At 61.2% G+C, this 20,367-nt stretch overlaps 1 protein-coding gene across 4 annotated transcripts in view; it reads right to left on the bottom strand.

Annotated features, from left to right (window-relative positions):
• The window catches only part of MYT1L (myelin transcription factor 1 like), a 142,506-nt gene that overhangs the window by 13,251 nt on the left and 108,888 nt on the right, over window positions 1-20,367 (bottom strand). For all 4 annotated transcript variants that reach the window (XM_042982600.1, XM_042982602.1, XM_042982601.1 and 1 more), the window contains exons 15-17: window positions 17,181-17,264; window positions 15,600-15,821; window positions 1,626-1,717 (exon numbers count right to left, since the gene is read on the bottom strand). In XM_042982600.1, coding sequence (XP_042838534.1) covers window positions 1,626-1,717; window positions 15,600-15,821; window positions 17,181-17,264 — 398 coding nt within the window. The remainder of the gene's footprint in view (window positions 1-1,625; window positions 1,718-15,599; window positions 15,822-17,180; window positions 17,265-20,367) is intronic.

Genomic DNA, 20,367 nt, shown 5'->3' with positions numbered 1-20,367 from the left:
CCGCTTCTGTCGCCGAAGAGTGTGGACCGTCACAGGCCCGACCCACCAGCGGGGGGCGGCTGCTTGACCACCAGGGCGTCTGGTGAAAGGTCACGCTGAGTGTTTCTGGAAGGGTGGCGGTGGTGGTTTCTTCCCGGCGGCCGGCACTGCTGTTCACGGCAGCGGGCCTGGCACCTCCCGGCGGCTTCCCCACGCGGCCTCGGGCCTGCGGGTGACAATGAGGTTCCTGAAGCTCCGGGAGGCGGCGCTCCATGCGCTCGAGCTCCGTGCCTGTGGCCCCGAGTATGTGTCCCACAGAAGCGGGGAGGCCAGAGCCCGAGCCTTCCAGACGCACGCATCGTGACCCTGGCCGTCTTCCCAGCAGTGACGGCCGCGTGTTAAGGACCGTGTGGTGCAGGAGGCCCGAGGACGCCCCGGAGCTGCTGTCGGGACCTGGAATGAGTGGTCGGGTGGCCGTGACCGGCGGAGGCCTCGGGGCCCTGGCCCGGCCGGCCTTCCTGCGGGGGAGGTGGCCTCAGGTAGACCCCAGCAGAGGGGGCCAGGTCCCCGGGGCCGCAGCTCCAGGGACGGGCCCAGGGACTGGGCTCATCTGGGTCCACATCTTGCACTGCTGGCCTCTGCTCCCAGGGGCCCAACCTGATGGCGGTGCCTGCCCGGGACCCCTCCTTTGCCAGCCTCGGGGTCGGCCCTGCCCCGGTGCCCTCCTCGCAGCGTCCTCTGAGGAGGGGCCCTGCCCCTGCTCTCCGAAGTGGCAGTTTGCCGAGTGGTTGCAAATCCCGGGCGCCGTAATCCCTCGAGTCCTGTTCTACCAAGTCCCGCCAACACTGAGTCAGCCGCCCCAGGGCAGGCGCAGGTCGGAGGCTGCGAGCCCTGCTTACGTCCCAGCAACCATCGGGCTGGAGGTTCGTTCTATGCGTGTTTCTGCTGAAAGACACCTGGATGCTCGCTGTTGGTTCGTTAGCGCTGACCTCACGGTCACCGGCACACGACAGGCGTGGGCGGGGCTCACCTAACACACGCGTCACTCGCCCCCATCGCGCCTTCCCAACAGAACTCCCCCCCCCCCGGCAAAGTCTCAACAAACCCGAAAATGCCCCCCTAAAAAGACTGTGAAACGGAGCCCGTTTGCAGGATGAGCGCGGTCTTGTCCCCTCAGCCTGCAGAGCCACACTTCTCCCGCCACATCCCCAGGGGCCACACACGCACCGCGATTTGCAACTCTGCATGAACTCGTGAATGAAGGAGGAAGCTGTGAATACTGGAGAGGCTGGGCTGCTTCCTCACCCTCCCTCCCGTGGCACCCCTGTACTCCCGGCTCTGGCACCCACAGGTCCTTGCAGGTGGACGGTGGGCCAGCTGGGAAGCTCAGCGTGGAGGGGGCAGGAGGGCGGCTGTCCCCAACCCGGCCGCTCCAGGAGGGCCTGGGGCAGAGGCACAAGGGGGGCAAACCACTGGGACTGCTGGGGATGCTCCCCCCGACCCCAGACGGATGGACTGGCCTCTTAGATGCGGCCAGAACTATCCCGCACCGGCAGAGACGCTGCGACTGTCTCGGGCTGTGGTTACGCCAGAGGACAGAGCGGGGCCGCAGCTCCTGCCCCCCGGGCAGCCTGTGGGGTGGTTACCGTTGCTGGCCCGCTGTCGGATGGTCAGCATCTGCTCTCCTGACAGCTTCGCCTTCTTCATGGCTGACGTGGCTCGCGGGCATCCCGACAAGCTGGGGACAAGACACGGGTGGCATTAGTCACGGGCCTCCGAGACCCCCAAAGCCCTGCAGAGAGAACAGTCGTGAGCCACGAGCGAGGCGTGTCGCCGAGTCATTTCGTCAGACTGGTTGCCGGCCACAGGCTTTTTGCGAATGGGAAACAAGCCAGAGCAATGGATTCCGCGTGGCCCAGTCCCCGTGCACGAGGGGGGCTGTGTCTGCCTGTGGATTCGGGGACGGTTCTGCACGGGGCCCCGGGCCAGGTCGCCACTTGTCCCCTTCACCGTGTGCCTTCTGGGGCCGCGTGGCTGTCTATGGAGCGACTGGCTTTGGAAAACTTCCTTCTTACAGAAGGTGTCAAACTTACAGGAGGCCTGAATTAAGATCTGATTTTAAATGTACGAAAGCGGAAAGATCCGATAACGAGCTCACCCCCACATTCACCGTTCCGTCTCATGGCACAGCGGGTCCTCCTGCACCTGTCCTGCCTCCAGTAGAGTACTGGGGGCGATCGCAGTTGTGAAAATGGAGCCCCAATATCATGATCTCACTGGAATGTTTAAAACCCCTTTGCCGGGGCGCCTGGGTGGCACAGTCGGTTAAGCGTCCGACTTCAGCCAGGTCACGATCTTGTGGTCTGTGAGTTCGAGCCCCGCGTCAGGCTCTGGGCTGATGGCTCGGAGCCTGGAGCCTGCCTCGGATTCTGTGTCTCCCTCTCTCTCTGCCCCTCCCCCGTTCATGCTCTGTCTCTCTCTGTCCCAAAAATAAATAAAAAACGTTGGAAAAAAAAAAAAAAAAACCCTTTGCCACTGACATCAAATGTGTGGCCTCTTGGCAAACTTCCCATCTGCCCCCTGACGTTGCTAACTCTCTGTCCCCTCCGGATGCATGTACAGAACCGGGAATCTGGCCCCTGTGTCTGTCTGACGACCGTCTTCCCAGGCGGCTCCCCTCCCTCCTTCTCTTTCTCACTAGGTAAGCCTTGAGGACAATTGCATCCTGACACGTTCTGTGGCCCCGAGCCTGGGCCTCCCCACCCCTGCCCCTCGGGGGCTCACTCTTACCCGCCACCGTCCGGAGGGACCGACACTGGGGGCCCCCGCACTCGTGGTTCCCCTGGCACTTTGTGTGCGGATGAAATGAAAACTGTACGTGTGTATACAACTGTACGTCCAACATCACATATATATTGCATCACGTATGTATAACGTATTTCACCCATAATTCAGGGCCAGACGGACCCTGTTCACAGCCTAGCGATGCTGTGAGGGCTTTACCTGTACCCGTGTCCATCCAACAGCCGGTGACAGCGTGGCTTACGTGGTTATTAGCAAAACCGTGTAATGTCAGTGTTCATGGCGGAGGCTTCCTAAGTGTCTCCACAGACTTCTCTCACACGTTTTCTGATGGGGATTAGCACTGTTCGGGGGAAGACGTATCCTTGTGCGTCACGCATTTTCACGGTCCTGCGTGGTTCACGCCGACGTCCAAGCGGTCTTTGGTCCGCTGTCTGTGAGACGTTGGTATTCGGCGTCGTGCAGAGTATTCGTGAGGAATCGCCACACCTGCTGCTCTTCCTGGGACCTTCCCTCCGTGAGCCGTGCTTGCTGATGGTGTTTCCAGATTTTTAGGGCGTGAGCTCCCAGGGAAAATGCCTCTGGGCCCCCGATGGCATGGCGGGTGGGGGACAGGAGGGCACTGGAGGGTCCCCGGGTTTAGTCATCTGGGGGGGGCTCCGTGCTCCTGCCGGGGACGAGCCTCACGTGTGTTTGCTCCCCACTGTCTGTCACCACGGTGGCCCGCGACCGTCCCTTCGCGGAGCCAGGCCCTCAGCTTGGGTCCTGCCTGTTGAGCCCACTGTGGACGGACCACCGCCCTCCGGCTTCTCCAGAGCAGTGTCCCAGCGGCCGCCCCCACTGTCCTTTCGGGGCTCCGCGTCCGATGTCGGCAAGTGCGGTTTGTCCTGCCCGTGTCCGCGTCTGCCCCGCTGCTGGAAAGCGGGCCCGGCCGGTCACCAGCCCCCGGCTCTCGCATCCCGGTGTCCTCTCCTGTCGCCGCTCAGCGGGGCTGCTCAGAGGCCAGCTTGTTGCCGGCCGAGTCTGGCGGCTCCTGGAAGCCGCTAGCACCAGTGTGGTGCCCGCTGGGTATCTCCCCACCCGAGTCCCCCTGCCCTGACGATAGGGTGGTGGGAACTAAGCCACGCGGCAGTGCGCGGGCGCAAAGCAGCAAAGGGGAGGTGTCAGCAGAGTAGACCCACCGGGCATCTCCGGGGGTGCCTAGGACGCTGCTCCCAGACCCGAACGTGCAGCGGAAGGAACACGTCCAAATTCGGACTCCTCGCCCACACTGCTTTCATGTTCCGAGGCTTCTCCTGGTTTTCAGTGACGCGAAGGGCCAGCTGGGGATGGCAGGCCACCGCCCTCAAGCCGGGAAACTGAACCGGGACTCAGACAGCACTGCAGAGTCATCTGTTTTGCTCAGGCCCACCCACCCGCGCACGGGGACCGCATGACCTCGTGGGTCAAATTTGGAAGTGTCCCGTGGCACTGAGCCGGGTGCGGGGCGGGTCCGTGGATCTGGTGGCAGCTCACGCTGGCCTCACTTTGTGGCGTGTTGACTCCTGGGGGCCCGGATGGCTGAGGATTCAGGGGAATGTCCCACGCCCACTGCCTGCAGGGAGCGGACCTGGGGGTCTCGGTGTGGCTCCCACAGGGGCCCAGTGGGCCATCATGTGAACGCTTCTAATTACAACTGCATCACTCTGAGTGGGGGTTTGGAAAGTCACAGAGTCTTAGTTCTGGCTGCTGTGGGCATCACTTAACTTGTTGCCCACCCAGCTTGCCGCCTCCCCCCCTCCCCCAGATGTCAGGCACAGGGACAGCACCAGGAAGCCCAGGGTGGGTCCAGGCAAGCGCTTCAGAGGGAGGCGGGACATTCGGTCAGAACATCGGCCCCAAACGGACTTCCTTCAGGAGAATCTTACAGCTGAAAATAGCTAAATTAAGGGAAAGGCTCCGGAAGATACGGCTGAAAAGACACGGGGGCAGTGAGGGTGGTTCGTGGGAGGAGGAGAATAAGAGCCTTGTGGGCAGGTGGGGTGTGCTGCCCAGAGGCCCAGAGAGTGGGGGCGGGGGGCCGAGCATTTAGGGACAGAGGACTCTTGGGGACCCGCACGAGGGGGTGTCTGTGGCTCAGAACTCGGCCCGGAGGCACACACCCAGATGCAACTGGCCTCTTTCCAGCCAAGTTTTACCACCTGGACACTTGATTTACTATTTGCTGTTTCACCTTGCTGAACGGCCCCCTTCCTGTGTGACTGTCACCTGAGAGAGAGGAGATACACTCAGTAACGGGGCCTGCAGTGTGGACGGTCAATGGTCACAGCCATCCCCCCCCCCCCCCCCCCCCCCCCCCCCCCCGCTTCTGCTGACTCACGAGCAGGAGGAGGCATCATGTGGGGGGAGGGGCACCAATGTCCCCGCTGAACTGCCTAATGGGCTTCCTGGCTCTCTAGGGTTTCTAGACCACCTGCCCCCAACGTGTAGGGAGGGGGTAGGAGGCTGGTACACTGCCCACGGGAAGGCTGGCCGCCCCGGGGCAGGATGGTCACCCTGACAGGAGGGTCAACCTGGCTGGACGGTCACCCCAACAGGACAGTCACCCTGGTTGGAGGGTCACCCTGGTAGGAGGGTCACCCCGGCAGGAGGGTCACCCTGACAGGACAGTCACCCCGGCAGGAGGGCCTGGGTCTGGGTGCTGGGTGGCCACAGAGCATCGGGGGCCCCGAGGCGGGTCTTTGGTCCTGGCTCTGCTGCTCTGGGGGAGCCTGTGGGGCACGGTGCCCCCTCCACGGCTGCTCTGGTTCCTTCAGGACGCCGTCTGTAAACTCAGCAAGCGCAGATCTGAGCCGAACCCCCTCCAGGCTCGGGGACCTTCCCCTGGGTGTGTGTCCTGCTCTTTCCTCGGTGATTTTCTTTCTCCTCTTTTCTCTCTTTTCCTACCTTCGCAGATCCCTGTGAGCTCCGTAGGAAGCGTCTCGAATTCTTTCTCTGTTTTTTTAAATTATCTTCTTTTCTCATGTTTATAATTTAAGAGAGATTTCCTCAACTTTATATTCTGACCTTGTAACTGAACTTTTTATTTCACTTGTCTTTGTTTTAAAAAGATCTTTCTTGTTCTCTTAATTTTTCTTGGATTAGGAATATAATAATTTGTTACATTCTGTTTATTCTCCTTTTCTGATGACAAAATTAAAAAAAAATTCTCCTCTTTCCAGAAATGCCTGTTTTCTCTGAGCTTTTCTTTCTCTTTTTGCAGTTTCTCTCGCTTTCTGTTACGTTGCTTAGCGCTTTCCTTAACCAGTTGGTCGTCCTTGGCTGTTCATTCCCATGGCCCCAGTATTGCCAGTTGAGGCCTGTCTTTGGGGCCTGCGGATGTCCGTCTGGAGGTCGCAGGGGTTGCACACGGGCTGACGCGGTGACTACAGCAGGTTGGGAGCAAGAGGCGGAGGGCCCCACGCCCCCCCTCCATTCCTGCTTCCCATGCACCTGGGACCCCGTCCCTTCTGCTGGGGCGAGGGGCGCACGAGGCCGGGCTCCTGGAGCCCCTCTCCTTACAGAGATTTCCACCTGGTGCGATTTGGGAGCCCGCCCCGAATCGCGCCGCGGGGTCCGTGGGGCCCGCGGGCCGCGTGCTCACTTCTGGTTCCCACCTTCCTGGGTCTGTGCACCTGCGTCCGCCGCCTCCACGGCTCCCGCTACTTGGTGCGAGTGAAGCCCTCTTCGCTTTCTGCGTTTCCGCTGTTTTTGTTTCCTGGGTTTGTAAAATGAGAGCAGGTCGTTTCAGCAGAGTTTTGAGATGGTGGAGTGACAGGGATTTTCCCTGGAGGCGGTTGCTGAAATCGAGTGCAGGGAGGACATCTGTCCGTCCGTCTGTGCTCTTCTCTTCTCTTCCTTTCTGTGGGTCACAATGGCAGGGAGCCCGGCCACTCTTCCTCCTCAGCGAGGAATCTGGTGTGATGAGACCCCAGGCGAGGCCACGGGTGAGGAGGCCACAGGAGGACACCCGGCCCAGGGGACGGAGGCAAACGCTGAGTGGGTGCCCAAGAGACCGCGGCCCCCAGCCCCTCACGGGGACAGAAGGAGCCCCCGAGAGGAGGCTCGGAGTGTCCCGATGGTGCAGCAGCAAGACGGGAGCCGGGATCGGACGGCCACAAGCTGCCACTCGGAGAGACACAGCCCCTGTCCCCTTGTCACCTTGTCACCTTGTCCCCTTGCTGAGCCCATTGGGTTTTGTGCTGCGGAAGCTCATCCGAACAGGCAGTGAGGACGCCGTTGTCTTTCTGTCTGTCCTTCTGCTCACTCTCAGGAAGCTCAGAGCGAAATCCAGCAGAGTTATTACCGTGGGTCAGCGGTTACCTCAGAAAGATATGTTGATGTCCCAGCTTCCAGAACCTGTGAGCAGGACCCTATCCGGACCTTCGCCGATGTGATCAGGCTGAGACAACGGTATGCCGGCCAGTGACAGGTGTCCCTAGAAGAGGGACATGCCCTGTGCCCGTGGTGCTGGAGCGGCCGGGAGGACACCCCGGAGCCTTTGGAGGAAGCCCTGCCCACATCTTGGTGTTGGACCCCTGGCCTCCAGGGCATGAGAGAACACACGCGTGCGGCCTCGGGAGCGTGTCAGGGCGGCTGTGTGCGCGAGCTTCTTCTGTGTTCCCACCCCTTTCTGTTCCGTGGATGGGAGCTTTCCCGAGTGGGACACTGCAGGGGGCAGGCCGGCACTCCGGCGACATGGGGACGCACCTCGGGAAGGGCCGGTGGCCTCAGTCCAGGGAGGGGGCTGTGCGCGTCCTACCCCTGCTGAGCCCGCACTGGCTCGGCCTGTGCTCTGCTCGCAGCACCGGAGGAGGGACGGCGGGAAGGTACCACTGCAGCAACTGTAGACGAGAACCCCAGGGCGGCTCCAGGGTGTCCCCACAAGGGGCTGCACGTGGGTCCGCATGTAAACTCAAATCGTCCGAACCAGTCACACAACCAACAGAGGCAGGGACCCTGCCGGGAACTGCACTGACAGCTCCCAGCCCCACAGGTCGGTGGCCACAGGCCCGGGTGCCTGTCCCCAGGGTCCTGGAGGGCTGGTCCTCCTCCTGGGCAGCTGCCAGGAAACTGTGGGGGGGGACACAAGGGGTGTCAGTGGCTCCCGGGAGGGAGCAGGACCCCCCCCCCCGCCAGCTGGGAGCCCCGAGTGCTGGGTGTCCATGGGGCTAGCCCAAGCCGGGCAGGGAGGGCTGAGGCCAGGGGTGGTGGGTCCCAGAGACCCCAGGACACAGGGATTTCAAGGGACAGAGAGGACAGATGTCTTTGAGCACCGGTGGCCACTGTCAGGTGGTCCCAGTGCCTCTGCCGAGGACGGAGCGTGTGGGCCGCTGGAGGCAGCTGGTGGGGCGCAGGGGCCACGAGCAAGGACACCTCGCCCCAGGCGCAAGAAGTGTGCCCTCGGAGAAAGCAGGGGGTGGAGGCAGGACCCCAGGTTACGTGCTTGCCTCGCGGGAAGGAAGCACAGACACGAGCACAGTCCTAGAAGACACACAGGCTTGTAGAACTGTGCAACACAATCACATTCACAAAACTGCTGTATCCCCAAAACCTGCGATTTGCTTACGGGTCGAGGGTCGTGTCGCGCTGGTCAGAAGTGGCTGGAGACAAGAGGGTCCGCGGGGCCGGCTGAGCGGCGACCTCTGACCTAGAGCTCCCAGGTCTTTGTGCCGTTTGGTTTTGTGCTGTTCTGTGTTGGTGTTTTAATTCAGATTCACTCCCATCCTGGGACTTTAAAGCTTTTAAGAGTTCCGTTTCTTCATCTGTTTATTGGAGATAAAAGCGAGCTCGTTTGCATTATCGGGTTTTGGCTTGCACGTTGGCTTTCCCTACTCAATCCTAACAGGCTGCGTTTCTTGAGGCAGAGACGGTAGAAGAGATTTGTTTCTCTAAAGACCCTGGCACCGTGGCCCCGACGATATGCTGGTGGGGGCCGAGCTCTCAGGGGGACCCTGGAGTCCCTGCCCCCGTGCCTGGGCCCCTGTCGACCCCTCCCTGGGTGAGCGGTGCTTGCAGCAGGTGGCTGCTCCTGTGACCATCGGTCTGGACACGGGGGTGGGGGAGGTGGGGGGGTGGGGAGGGTGGGGGAGGGGCCTCAGTCCCGGAGCCTCAAGGAACGGGATTCTGCCAAGACCCCAAGTGAGTCCGAGGCGGACAGTGAGCTCCAGGTGGGGGCGCAGACCTTGATACCTTGATTTCAGCTCGGTGAGGGCCCAGCAGGGGCTCCCGCGGCCGGGCAGGTGTCCCGCGGGCAGGAGCAGAGCCGGGAGCTGGCTTTACGGCCCGGGCTGCGGTATCTGTGGAACCGGCTGCTGGTCAGGCCGCCTGGAAGGGAAGTGAGCCTCCAGCAGCCGTCGAGTGCGGACTGGGCCCGGGGGCAGAAAGATGTGGTGCGGGTGTGACGTGGGTCCAGGAGGGAGGGCCGAGCACCCCCCCCCCCCCCCCCCAGCAAACACTGCACGTCTCCCATCCTCTTCAGGCCGAGGAGGCCACAGGCGTGACCTCTCCCTTCTGGCTCTTCACGGGGCCTGTGGGGCTCGTGGTTCCGGGTAGGTGCTGGGCCCACGTTTCTCCCTCTCAACTGCTTCCCGTCAGACACAAAATGTGGAGATTAAAATACAGGAGTCAGACGACAGGGTGCTTTCAGGGGACAGAGGTCAGCACGGGGTCGTGCAGAGGGGACCAGTCCCACAGGGTGCGTCCGGACCCAGGCCCTGGCGTCCCACTGCTCAGGGCCCTGAACTCAGATCTCCCGTGCGGTTAGGGGACCGGCCAGGCCACCTGTGCGGGGGGTTCATCGTGCGCCCCAGTTGGGTCCTGCCCGCTGCTTCGGGGTGTGTGCAGGAGGAGGCTGTGTGGGCGGCTCTTGCCAAGGGCACGGGGCCCATGGCCCCGCGTGTGTCTCTGCAGGGGAGAGCTGTTTCCTCAGCGCGGCCTCACGGTACCCCTCTTGCCGGGGAGCGCCGGCCCCGCGAAGGACAGGTGCCCTGCAGGGTGGACGCTGCCTCCCGGCCTCCTCGGCCAACAGAGCAAATCCAAGGCCTCGAGCAGAACAGAGCGTGGAGGCATCTTTCCGCAGATGACGCCACCGGGTGAGATGGCCCCATGGTGGCCAGGGGGGCGTGGGGGCACGGCTGCCTTCCTGGACGCGGGCGGGGGTCCGGCAGATCCCCGTCCCGCCTGGCAGGACACCTCCTCCTTCCAGAGAGCGGCCACCTCAGCCCCTCCTTCCCTCCTCCCCTGGGACAGAAACCTGCAAGTTAGGGGACCTCTCTTCTCATGCTGTAAAGAAAAGCCTTCAGTAAGCTTTTGTGACCCCGAAAACCCCGGCCACGGCCTCCCCGTTTCCTCCTGCGGCAGCAGCGGGGGGAGGGAACTCAGACAAGTGTCCTTGTGACAAGGGTGAGGGCCAGGGGGCCGGGCAGAGTCCAGAGGGAGCATTCCAGAAGCGACAGGGCCCCCGGCTTCCTCCACACCTTGGATCACAGTTACTAGACCCGTGAGTTTTCATTCCTCCAAGCGGTGGAAAGCAGTGGAAGTTGGATTTGTCATCGAGGAACCTCCTTGCGGGTCCTCTGTGCACACATGTGGTCTTGGAGGCAGGGGCGAGCTCTCAGCCGTGAGATGACTCACCGCACAGGCTGCCACCTCCGGGTTGGGCACGGGCAGGGCCGTGCCAGCTGCTGACTCCCCCGAGGCGGGAGAGGTCTGCCCCGCTCTGCCTCCCCCGCGCCTCACGAGGAGCAGGTGTCTCGCCTATGAGGCGCAAAGGAAGCTGAGCTGGCCAGGTGGCCGCAGTGCTGTTCCCAACGCCTGCCAGGGTTTCCGCACTACAGGTGTCCCGGGCCTGTCCTGCAGGTATACACGACGGTCCCCGCGTGATGCCCCGGGCAGGACCTTCTCCTTCCCGGCAGCGTGCCCGCCGGAGAGTGCCTTCCCTCCTCGGTGTTGGTTGTCTGACCTCTGAATCTCAGGGTGCTGTGGCTCAGTGATACGTACGTTTGTAAAAAATTTAGGGCTTCTCAATACCCCATGGAAGCCGGATAAGGATAGAGCTTTCCTCCTCTTGGGCTCCTAGACTCCATCCCCCAGCGTCCCTTGGGGACACTCCATCTCCCAGCGTCCCTTGCATCTAGTGATGCTATGGCCTGGGTCTCCCTATGGGATGGATGTGGGGGAGGAGCTGGGTCCTCCTCCAGATCGTTGCGGGGGGTGACTGAGTACAAGGTAACTCCGGTAGGAAGCACTCAGCAGGGGGACTGATTTTTAATGCAATTCTCTCGGGAAATGCCAAGCAAAGTGAAATTCTGAAGAAAGCCAGCTCCCTGTGTGGGATGGACTAGAAGGAAGCTGAAAATAAAATAAATCAGGTTGTCGGATCCAAGTGGGAAAGTTTAAGAGGGTCTAGGGTGTGATCTTTTTGAAAGAAAGTTCATTTTGGTCAAGCCCAGTGAAAGATACGACTTAGTTCCAAGGTTGCGTATTTTGTTTCCAGGGTTTGAATTAGTGACTTTAATTCTGTAGACTCTTCCGCTGTTCCTTGAACTGCAGTAAGGTGGAGGGGATACACACAGAGAAGCAGGTTCAACAGCTAGGGACACCCACCTTCCCCCCCCCCCCGCCGCCCCCGGCCTCCTGCACCTGTGCCCCAGGATGCACAGTGGCCTCCCCAGGCAGCGGGGCCCCCGGCAGAGCTCTCTCCCTGTGGCCTGCTTTTCCACCTCGTGCCCCTCACCCCCAGACCGTGCTGGAACCTCTTGCCTCGGGACCCGTCACACCTGGAAAGCGTTCCTGTCTCGGAGGAGGCCAGGCTGCTCGGTGCACCCAGTGAGCCCCCCGCTGCCTCCTATTTTCACCAGAGCTCTGACCACCTCAGAAAACGTATTCCGTCGCTCACGGAGGCGGGAGACCGTTTCCTAAATGCTGGTATGTGGGGACAAGTGAGGTGCCCTGGATACGTGGAAGGGGGAAGAAGCCGTTGCAACGGAGCAGGGCAGACCCTGCAGTTGCCGGGGAACGGGACACACAGGGCACCCTGCGTGGACAGGGGAGTCCGGCCTGTTTCACCACCTGGATACAGATGCTCAGGGTGAAGGCGAGCCGCACGGCTCGGAGGAGGGGCCCCGGAATGCAGGAGGCAGGCTGCCTGGGTTCGAGTCCTGCCCCGTCACTTAGACACACAAGTACTTAACTCCTGTGGCCTGAGTTCTTGGTCTACAGACCAGGAATGTTTACAAACCGGGCACGTTATGGGGCCTAATTCCATGGGTTCTTATGAAGATGACGAGGGTTAACATCGCAAGGTATTTCGAACTCTGCTTGGCACACGACGAGCCCGACATCATGTTGAAGGACGAGGAGGCCTTCGTAGGGCAGGTGGGGAAGTGGAGGAAAGAGCGCTGTAGGCAACGGGAAGGCGCTCAGATGCGGAGGGAATGGCACTCAGCAAGGCTGGCAGGGAGGGAGCGAGGTCCCCGGGGGGGGAAGCCCAGGCGCCAGGTCGGGGGACGGCGGGTGCCGGCTGGGAATTGTGTCGCTACCGCTGGGTCAGCCGGCTCCTCCCGGCCTCCCCGCCCTTCCCTGCCCGCCGGCACCCCGCTCCCAGTCACCCTCGGGGCCCATGCCCGGGCTGCGCCAGGCTGCTGCCTGCTTTCCCCTTCCGCACCCTGCTGGCTGCCGGGACAGGGCGTGCCGCCCCTTCGGGGCCCCCCTGGGCCGCCGTCCGCTGCCCACCCACCCCTCCTCATCCTGCCCCACTTGCCCCGTCGTCGTCCTGGCCGGGCTCCCACCTCCCGCAGCCGGCCTGGGTCCTCAGTGTCTTACTGTCTCCCCCATTTTCCCCTTCTGGTAGCACGTGGATTCTCTCTTCCCGAGGCCGTGCCTCGATCCTGGGCCCTCGGGAGATACGTGTCTCCCTCCTGAATGTCTTCTACCAGTGGCCACATCCTCACTCCCCACCCTGACACCTGCCCTCTGCCCTCTGCCCTCTCTCAGGCTGGCTTTGGTCCCAGCTGTCCCCATCCGGGTTTTCTGGAACCCTCTCCACAGCCCCCTGGGAGGTGCGTGTGGCCACTGCCTCAGGTGACAGTGCTCGTTTGGCTCACGGCTGGCCTTTGAAGTGACGACGGGGAGAGCCGTCCGTCCCGGATGCTCCAGAAGCATCTACAGATCACGAGGGCCTGTGCCGCATGGTCAGAAGACAGCGACTTCGGCTTCCCGTACTGCTGGAGGGTTCGCAGTATGTCTGGATAGAAATGTGTCTGATTTACATGGGAAAGTATCTGGGTTTTCATTCTAAACACTGCTGTTTTAGGAAGACTCGGCCAATCCTGAAGAAAAATAAGACATTTCCTATGCCCTTTACAAGAGCTCTGCTGGGGACACGGGCTGGAGCCCACCACCCTCCCTCACAGGGTGGAGAGTTTGCCTCCCAGACTTGAATGAACGAAACGGTTTCGCGGCAAGCGGGGACTGTGACGTGCAGAGCCCCTGGGGCTCTGACCGTCCCTGTCCCGGAGTGTCCGCGGGCTGTGACCTCCCAGAGGAGGAAACTGGGGAGAGCAGCTCGGAGGGCCTGGAGGCCACAGACGCGTGTTCCCGCTCGCCCGGTGCTTATGTCCCGGCACCGTTAGACGTGATCTCTTGTCACCTACAAAGGCTGCCACACTTTGGAGGAAAAGAGGGATAATGGGAACTTTGTGTTTTCCCAGCACAGGGGGTGTATCAGGAACCCCACATCTCAATGCGCCAAGGCCGTCTTTCTGGAAACTCCTCCTCGCTAAGGCCTTAAAGGTTTGGGGTGACGGCTGGCCTGTCACCCCATGAGGCCGGGGCCACAGCCTCCAAAGGCTGAGCCTTCAGACACTCTGCTCAGCTAACGTCCGCACGCTGTTCCAATTCTCACCCGGGAACTGTCCAATTCTCGCACCTTCTGGGAATCGCATTTTGCCTACTCGATAAAATAAATGAGCACTTGTTCAGCAGATAAAAACTGCAGGTCAACAGACAATAGGGTGTGATTCAGCCTTAAAAAGGAAGGACATCATGACAGCTGCTACACACGGTGAATCTTGAGGACGCTGTGCTCAGTGAAATCGGCCAGACCTAGAAGGACAAATACCGGCTGATTCCACTCATCATACGTCCCTGGAGTCGTCTGATCGTGGAGGCGGAGGGTGGACGGTGGGCGCTGGGGCTGGGGGAGGGGGTCAGCGTCGGTGTTACTGGGGACAGAGCTGCGGTTTGGGAACACGAGAAGCTTCTGGAGATGGTGGGACGGTTGCACAAGAACCTGAGTGGCCTTTCTGCCACTGAGCTGTGCACCTGAAGGTAGTTACGATGGTGAGACGTGCGTTTTACCACAACGTACACACAGCAGTTCAGCTCTGCGCTCGGTTCTGTTCGTCCCCTTTACCCGCGTGCCGCCACCCTGTTCCTGCACAGACGCCGAGGGCCTGCAAAGGCATCTTAAGTGCCCGGCACCTGTGGGGGCGGAGCGGCGCCGACAGGCACGCCGACACCCCCTTCCTCCTCGGGGACGACTGAGACGCCAGCTCACGGCGCGAGGATTCGGCCGCTGTGGGAGCGCGAAAGGCAGGGCCCCTGACTCAGCGCCCTGGCACGTCCCCCCTCCCAGGTCCTCTGGAGGCAGGGTCATGGTGGCCAGCGCCATAGTCTCAGCCTCGTGCAGCAGGGCTGGTGGCCCTCAGGCTGGGTGGGCGTCATGGGTCACATCCGGGACCCTCTGTGGCTCCTGCGGGGACCTGGGCAAATGGGCAAAAGGGGGCGCCTTGGGGTCACTGTCTGCCCTGGGTCCCAGCGGACCTCGGCGAAGACCCTGGTCCCAGTAGCGGGAGTGGGGTCTGTCTGTGCACGGAGGCAGAACGGACGCCGTGTGGGCCCCGAGCATGTGAACGCCTGCGGGCTGCGGGGGCCCCTCCGATCGAGGCCAGCCTCTCCCAGGAGACACCAGGCCGCTGGCCTCGGGCCGTAGGCTGAGAGATTCGGTCAGGGAGAGCCATTCGTGTTTCCTCTCTGTCCCCTGACCCTGTGTGAGTTCCTATCACGGCAGGATTCTCTTTCACAGTGAAAACGTAACCTTCCCTTCAAGGGGCATCGAAAGGCTCCCATCCACACATTCCTGCACATGCCGTGACCCCTTCCTGTTTGCATGGAGGCCTCTGTTCATTCTGGCCTGGACACGGCTTACCGCATTTCCCCTGGCGTCCTCCAGCCTGCTTTGCAAGAAGCTGGGGACACGTGGCCCGACCGATTCCACTGCCTCTGCGATCTGTCTACACCACCCACCCCGACTTGTCCCCGCAGGGCCCACCGAGTGCCATTCGACTCAGCAGAATAGGCCTCTTCTGCTAAGACAACCTAACTGCACATATTTCTTTTAAAATGAAGCGAGTAAAACTTAACGGGCTGATTGGCTGTTCTGGAAATGTCCTGATCCCCTTTTGGCCCGGGCATGCAACATGAGGTCCCTGTGCTAAAAACCATCCCCCTTCCTGGAGGGAAGGGCCTGCCTGCAGTCTCTAGGCCAAACGAACAAACCTACAGATGCGCGTGTGTGTGCAGTTACAGCGTGCGTCTTACTGTGGATCCCGATCCAGGACTTTGGTAAACGCCTGTCCTGATACAGAGATGGGAATGAGGCGAACGTCTCAAAACACACTCCAGGGTTTTCCTCTTTTTGCCTCAGGAGATCATGAGTTGGTGGCACCTTTGCACCTTTCCTTTCTAAACGAGCCTCGCATCGTGCCGGCCGTGACCCGGGACGGGCGGCCACTCACCTCCGGTGTGTGAGGAAGCTGCCGCTGACGTGGCCCGACCCGTCACATCCTGGCGTGGGACACGACATGCCCTCCGTCTTGACCGACTTCCAGGAGAACTGGGAGCCATTGAGGTATCCGTCCTTCTGTCTCTTGGCGGCCAAGGGACATCCTGACGCACTGCGGTGGGAGGCGTACTTCCCGGTTATGTGGCCCTGGCCGTCACACCCAGGAACGGGACATCTGGGGAGCAGAAGACACGCACGTGATGGCCTTGCCACCATATGCCTGGTGGCCTCCACAACGAGGTCGGAAGAACCTGGCTTGAGGAAAAACCCATCAGGCTCTGCTCCCGCAAAGGAAAAGGACAGAGAAAAAGGCCCTGGAAGTGCCACCTAGTGGAGAGCCGAGGTAATTCCTCGCGTGGAAACGCCTGGTCAGCCGCTGACCCCAGGAAGGCGGTTTTGGGGAGAATGTCTGCGTTGGGGAGGAATGTTGGATGTCGCAAGTGAGATGCAGGCATCTGTTGAAAAGACCCCCTTTTGGACAGAATCACAGCTCTTTCGGTGGAGGAATGCAAGGCCACCGGTGGAGAAATTGCAGGATTGGTTTTTAAAGGCGATTGTATAAACCCGTGGTTTTTCTCAAGAGCTAGAAAGCGCGTTCTGTTTGGCTGTGTTCTCCCGGGGCCATAAAATAGCCTCCAGCCAGAGAGGGTGTTAAGCAGGAGGCAGAGATTTTAATTAAGTCTCCTGGAACGGTGTCCCTGCAACGGTGTCGGCACGTGGTACCCCGTCAGTACCTTTTGGGGAATAGGGAGGAAAATCATTGGCTGCAGCTGGAGGTCAAGGGCAGGCTAACCCCGCTCCTGAACCTCCCCAGGGCAGTGACGGCCGTGGGGCCGAGGACGCGGGCAGACCACCAGCGGTTACCGCATGGAGGTGCGGCTCAGCGCGCCTCACGGGCCCCAGGCCGGCGGGTTTCGCATGCGTTTTTTTAACGGCAACGTTTACATTCTACAAAGTTAGTGTAACCTGATTACTTTGATACGTTTTATGTAATTTTTACGATAATTTTCTTTCTTTTTTTTTTTTTTAATCAATTTCTTTTTTCTCCAAAGGCCCTGAGATGAACATCGCAGGAAGACAGGGCCAGGTTTATCTTACGCAGTTTGGGACCGGGCTCCGGGCGTCCGTGTGTGGCAAACACCCGGAGCATGTGCTGGAAGCCCGGGGTGCCTGCCCGCCGCTCTCAGGTCCTGCCGGAGGACCGGACAGAGGGCGGCTACGTGGTTTCCAGCGGACACTCGCCGTCGGTGTTACCGCTAACACCTGCCTCTCCCCGCCAGCGCCACCGCGTCTCCCACCGAGGGGCAGAGGGACGTTTCCTGGCTCTGCTTCCCCCAAGCATCAGGTGGCCGGAGATTCCCTATTTACATGGTGCTCCTGACCGGCAGGTGTGCTCTGGGATTGGTGCCCACAGGTGGCCTTGCAGGTGCCTGGCGTCCCCTCCGCCTGCCCCCACCGCCCCCCTGGGCTCCCCCAAGGGCTCGCTGCCCTCTGCCCGCCCTCTGCCCGCCCTCTGCCCGCCCCACACGCGCACCTGATGGGCTCCTGGTCTTCCTTGTCTTCCTTGCTCTGTGCCACCCTGATGCCACTTTTCTTTGCTCTCGGGCAACCTGAAAGACTAAAGAAGGGACACAGCCTCAGGACGCGTCCGCCCTGGCGTGGGCAGGTCCCTCCCCGCTGTCGCTGCTCAGATTCTGTTTCTCCAGAAGCTGGAGCTGCTCCCCGTGAGCACAAAATTATTCCGGGAGGAGGGACCTTCCGGGAACGGCCCCGTGTGTGCTCTCCAAGTCTTTAGACCCCGTCAGTCCCCTGGCGAGGGGGAGCCCTGGGTGGCCGGGAACACCAGAGAGAGGCTGGGTGGCGGGCCCAGAAAAGGGGTAACGCTGAGGGGAAAACACACGCTCCCTCCGTCTCTTCCTCGGCGACCTGTTGTCTGCAGCCCGCTGCCCGGGCCCTGCCATGTGGGGACAATGACACCCGGTGGTCTGATTCCTCTCAAGTACAGACTTACTGTGAGTCTGTAGAAGGTGCAGAGGAAGTTGAACATGATTATTTTATTCAGTCGTCAAAGTTTTGGAAACAGAAGCTCACGCTTATCTAAAGGAAGACTTCCGGCTGGAACAGAAAACTACTCATACATGTCTGATCATGCACGTGGGCCAACGTGTATGAACTGCACACGTGCTAACTTGCATGAGCGTGTACACGGGCTAACGATAGGCTGTGATATGAGATCGTGCACGAGAACGTACAGGATAAATGCGACTCTTGTGCAACGACTGAAAAACCAGAAACTGGGCCATTTACAGAGACGCGGGGACACACGGGTGCAGACTCGTCCGGTGCCGACGCGCGGCCGTGGCCCAGGTGGGTACCCGTCACTCCTCCTCCGTTCCTGAGCTTGTGCCCTGCTTCCCGGTCAGTCCTGGCTGACCACGCTGAGTCTCAGGGTCCCCTCACCCATCGCTGCGCTCTGCCCCCCCAGCATCTTCCCTCCTTTCCTCTCGGGTAAGAAGCAGCACCCCACAAGCAGAGGGTGGGTGCTGGGGTTGGGGCTTCGGGCCCTGGCGCTGCCCCCTCCTGTCTCCGTTGACAGGTGTCCCAACCCCTCTGGAACGTGGCCCGTCTGCTACGTCACCGTCTCCTCTAATAGGAATGTGGGAAAGACGAGATGTGCCCGGATCCTCTCCCTCCTGCTGCCTCTGGTCCTCCGTTTCAAGGTAAAAACTTGGAAAGTGGGTGTGCCGCTCTGTGGCTGTCCCCACTGCCGTCCAGCTCTGATCTCTTGCCAGGAAGAGCGCTCTTTCCGGTCACCCTGATCCGGAGCCGGAGGGCGCCCCTGGCCTCTTGCAGGCGAAGCTCCTCCGAGCCCGTCGGCAGCCTCGGCGTCTGCAGGGCCTGTGTCCCGGGAGGCCGGTGTTGTGTGCTGCCTTCGCTTGAGGCCTGAGCTCACACGTCCCTCGTGCTCCTGAGCCCCCGCCAGGTCCTCTCCCCACGTGTCCTTCCCTTCCGGCAGAGCTCGCCTGAGTCCCCTGTGCAATCCACGACAAAACTCAAGCCGTGCGTCCTACGACTCCTGGTCACGTCTCTTTGGGCGACGCCCTTCATTCCCGCTAAAGGTTAAAGTCCTCGCCCTCAGTTCCCTCCACGTCTCGTGTGCTCCTCTCCGTGGATGGGATTGGCGTCTGCTCCCTGGCCCGAGACGGAACTGAGCTCATCCTTGGCCTTACTTGCCCGGGGTCCTGCTGGTTTTACGTCCCCCGTATCTTCGGAACCATCCCCCTTCTGCCTCCACGACGCCGTGTTGGGACGGGCTGGCGTCAGCTCCGAGCTGTCTTAAGCCGCTCCATTTAGGACCTTCCGGTGGCCCACCACCAAACGCCTCGCCGTGGGCACTGTGGGCCGGCCCCGCCCCCAGTGACTGCCGGCTCTCCCGCCTGGCACACGCCTGCGCCCTCGCACGCTCTTCCGGCGGCCACTGTCCCCGCCGTCTGCTGGCGGGCACATCCCCCAAGGTGTGTTCCTGGGTGTGGGTGCCCTTCTGACAACCGGCCCTGGGAGCCCGCGGGGCCCCGTCCCCTGCGGGTGTCACTCGCGCTGTGCTGGAAGCCGTCCGCCCACCCACCACAGGCTGCAGAGCCGCGAGTTCCAGGGGCGCGAGAGCCATGTGCTCGGTCACCCGCGTCCAGTCCCACACCGTGTGTCCAGCCGGGGGTCTGCGTGTGCCCGTGGCCCTTCCTGGCTTGGATCCGGGGCCCTGCGGCCCGCATTGCTTCCGCCCGCCGGCGGCTATCCCCTCCTGGATGTTCCCATTACTTGCGAACGCCGCTTTCGGGTCCTCCCTGCGCGGTTTCCTCACGTGCAGTCAGGACACAAATACTAGTCCTGTAGGACAGCGAGACCACACAGGCAACGTGTACAGCCACGCTCGTGGTACATAGTACGTGCTCGACACATGCTACCTTTGCCATCAGAGAACATTCTGGAACCCTAAGCGAGCAGCTGCTCTCTGGGCCTGGGAGGCTGTCCTGGGGAGCCAGAGTCACGTGGTGGCTTGTGACAGCTCGAGGCTTTGGCGCTCTTGCTGCATGTGAGCCATGGCAGGTCACAGGGATCAGGAGCTCCTCGGGACCGTGTGCTGGGACCACGCTGGGTGGGGGTGGGGGGGCCGCTGCGCTGTCAGGAAACAGCCGGCCTGGGAAGGGCCAGCTCAAGAAATGGATCCTTGTTGTCCTTGTGGACAGGGCCGTGGTCTCTGTGGACCCCTCCAGCCTCACCTGGCAGACGCGGTCCCTCTTGTCACTGAGGACCGAGGGAGGCAGAACATGTGACGGTGGGCTGGGTTGTTTTTTTTTTTCTTTTTTTAAGTTTATTTATTTTGAGAGAGAGGGAGAGACAGAGAATACCAAGCAGGGGCTCGAACTCGAACTCAAAAACCGCGAGAGCAGAACCTGAGCTGAAATCAAGAGTCAGACGCTTAACCGACCGAGCCCTCCAGGCGTCCGGTTTGTTTTGTTTGTTTTGTTGTTGATGGAACCCTAGAGACCGCCAGCAAATATGGACGGTACTGAATTCAGGGAAGCGTCAGAGCTGGTGCAGAGATGAGAAAATCGCACCATGAAAACGGAAATGGAGCGTGCACAGGCCAGAACCTCTCCCACCCAGAGCTGGGACTGGGCGACCTTCGGGGCCCTTCTGGGCGGGGAGGTGGCCAACTCTGA

The sequence above is a fragment of the Panthera tigris genome, chromosome A3 (assembly GCF_018350195.1).
Source record: "Panthera tigris isolate Pti1 chromosome A3, P.tigris_Pti1_mat1.1, whole genome shotgun sequence".
In the NCBI taxonomy this organism is placed as follows: Eukaryota; Metazoa; Chordata; class Mammalia; order Carnivora; family Felidae; genus Panthera; species Panthera tigris.
The sequence above is the reverse complement of the archived record's forward strand: the minus strand, read 5'-3'. Positions and strand labels throughout refer to the sequence as shown.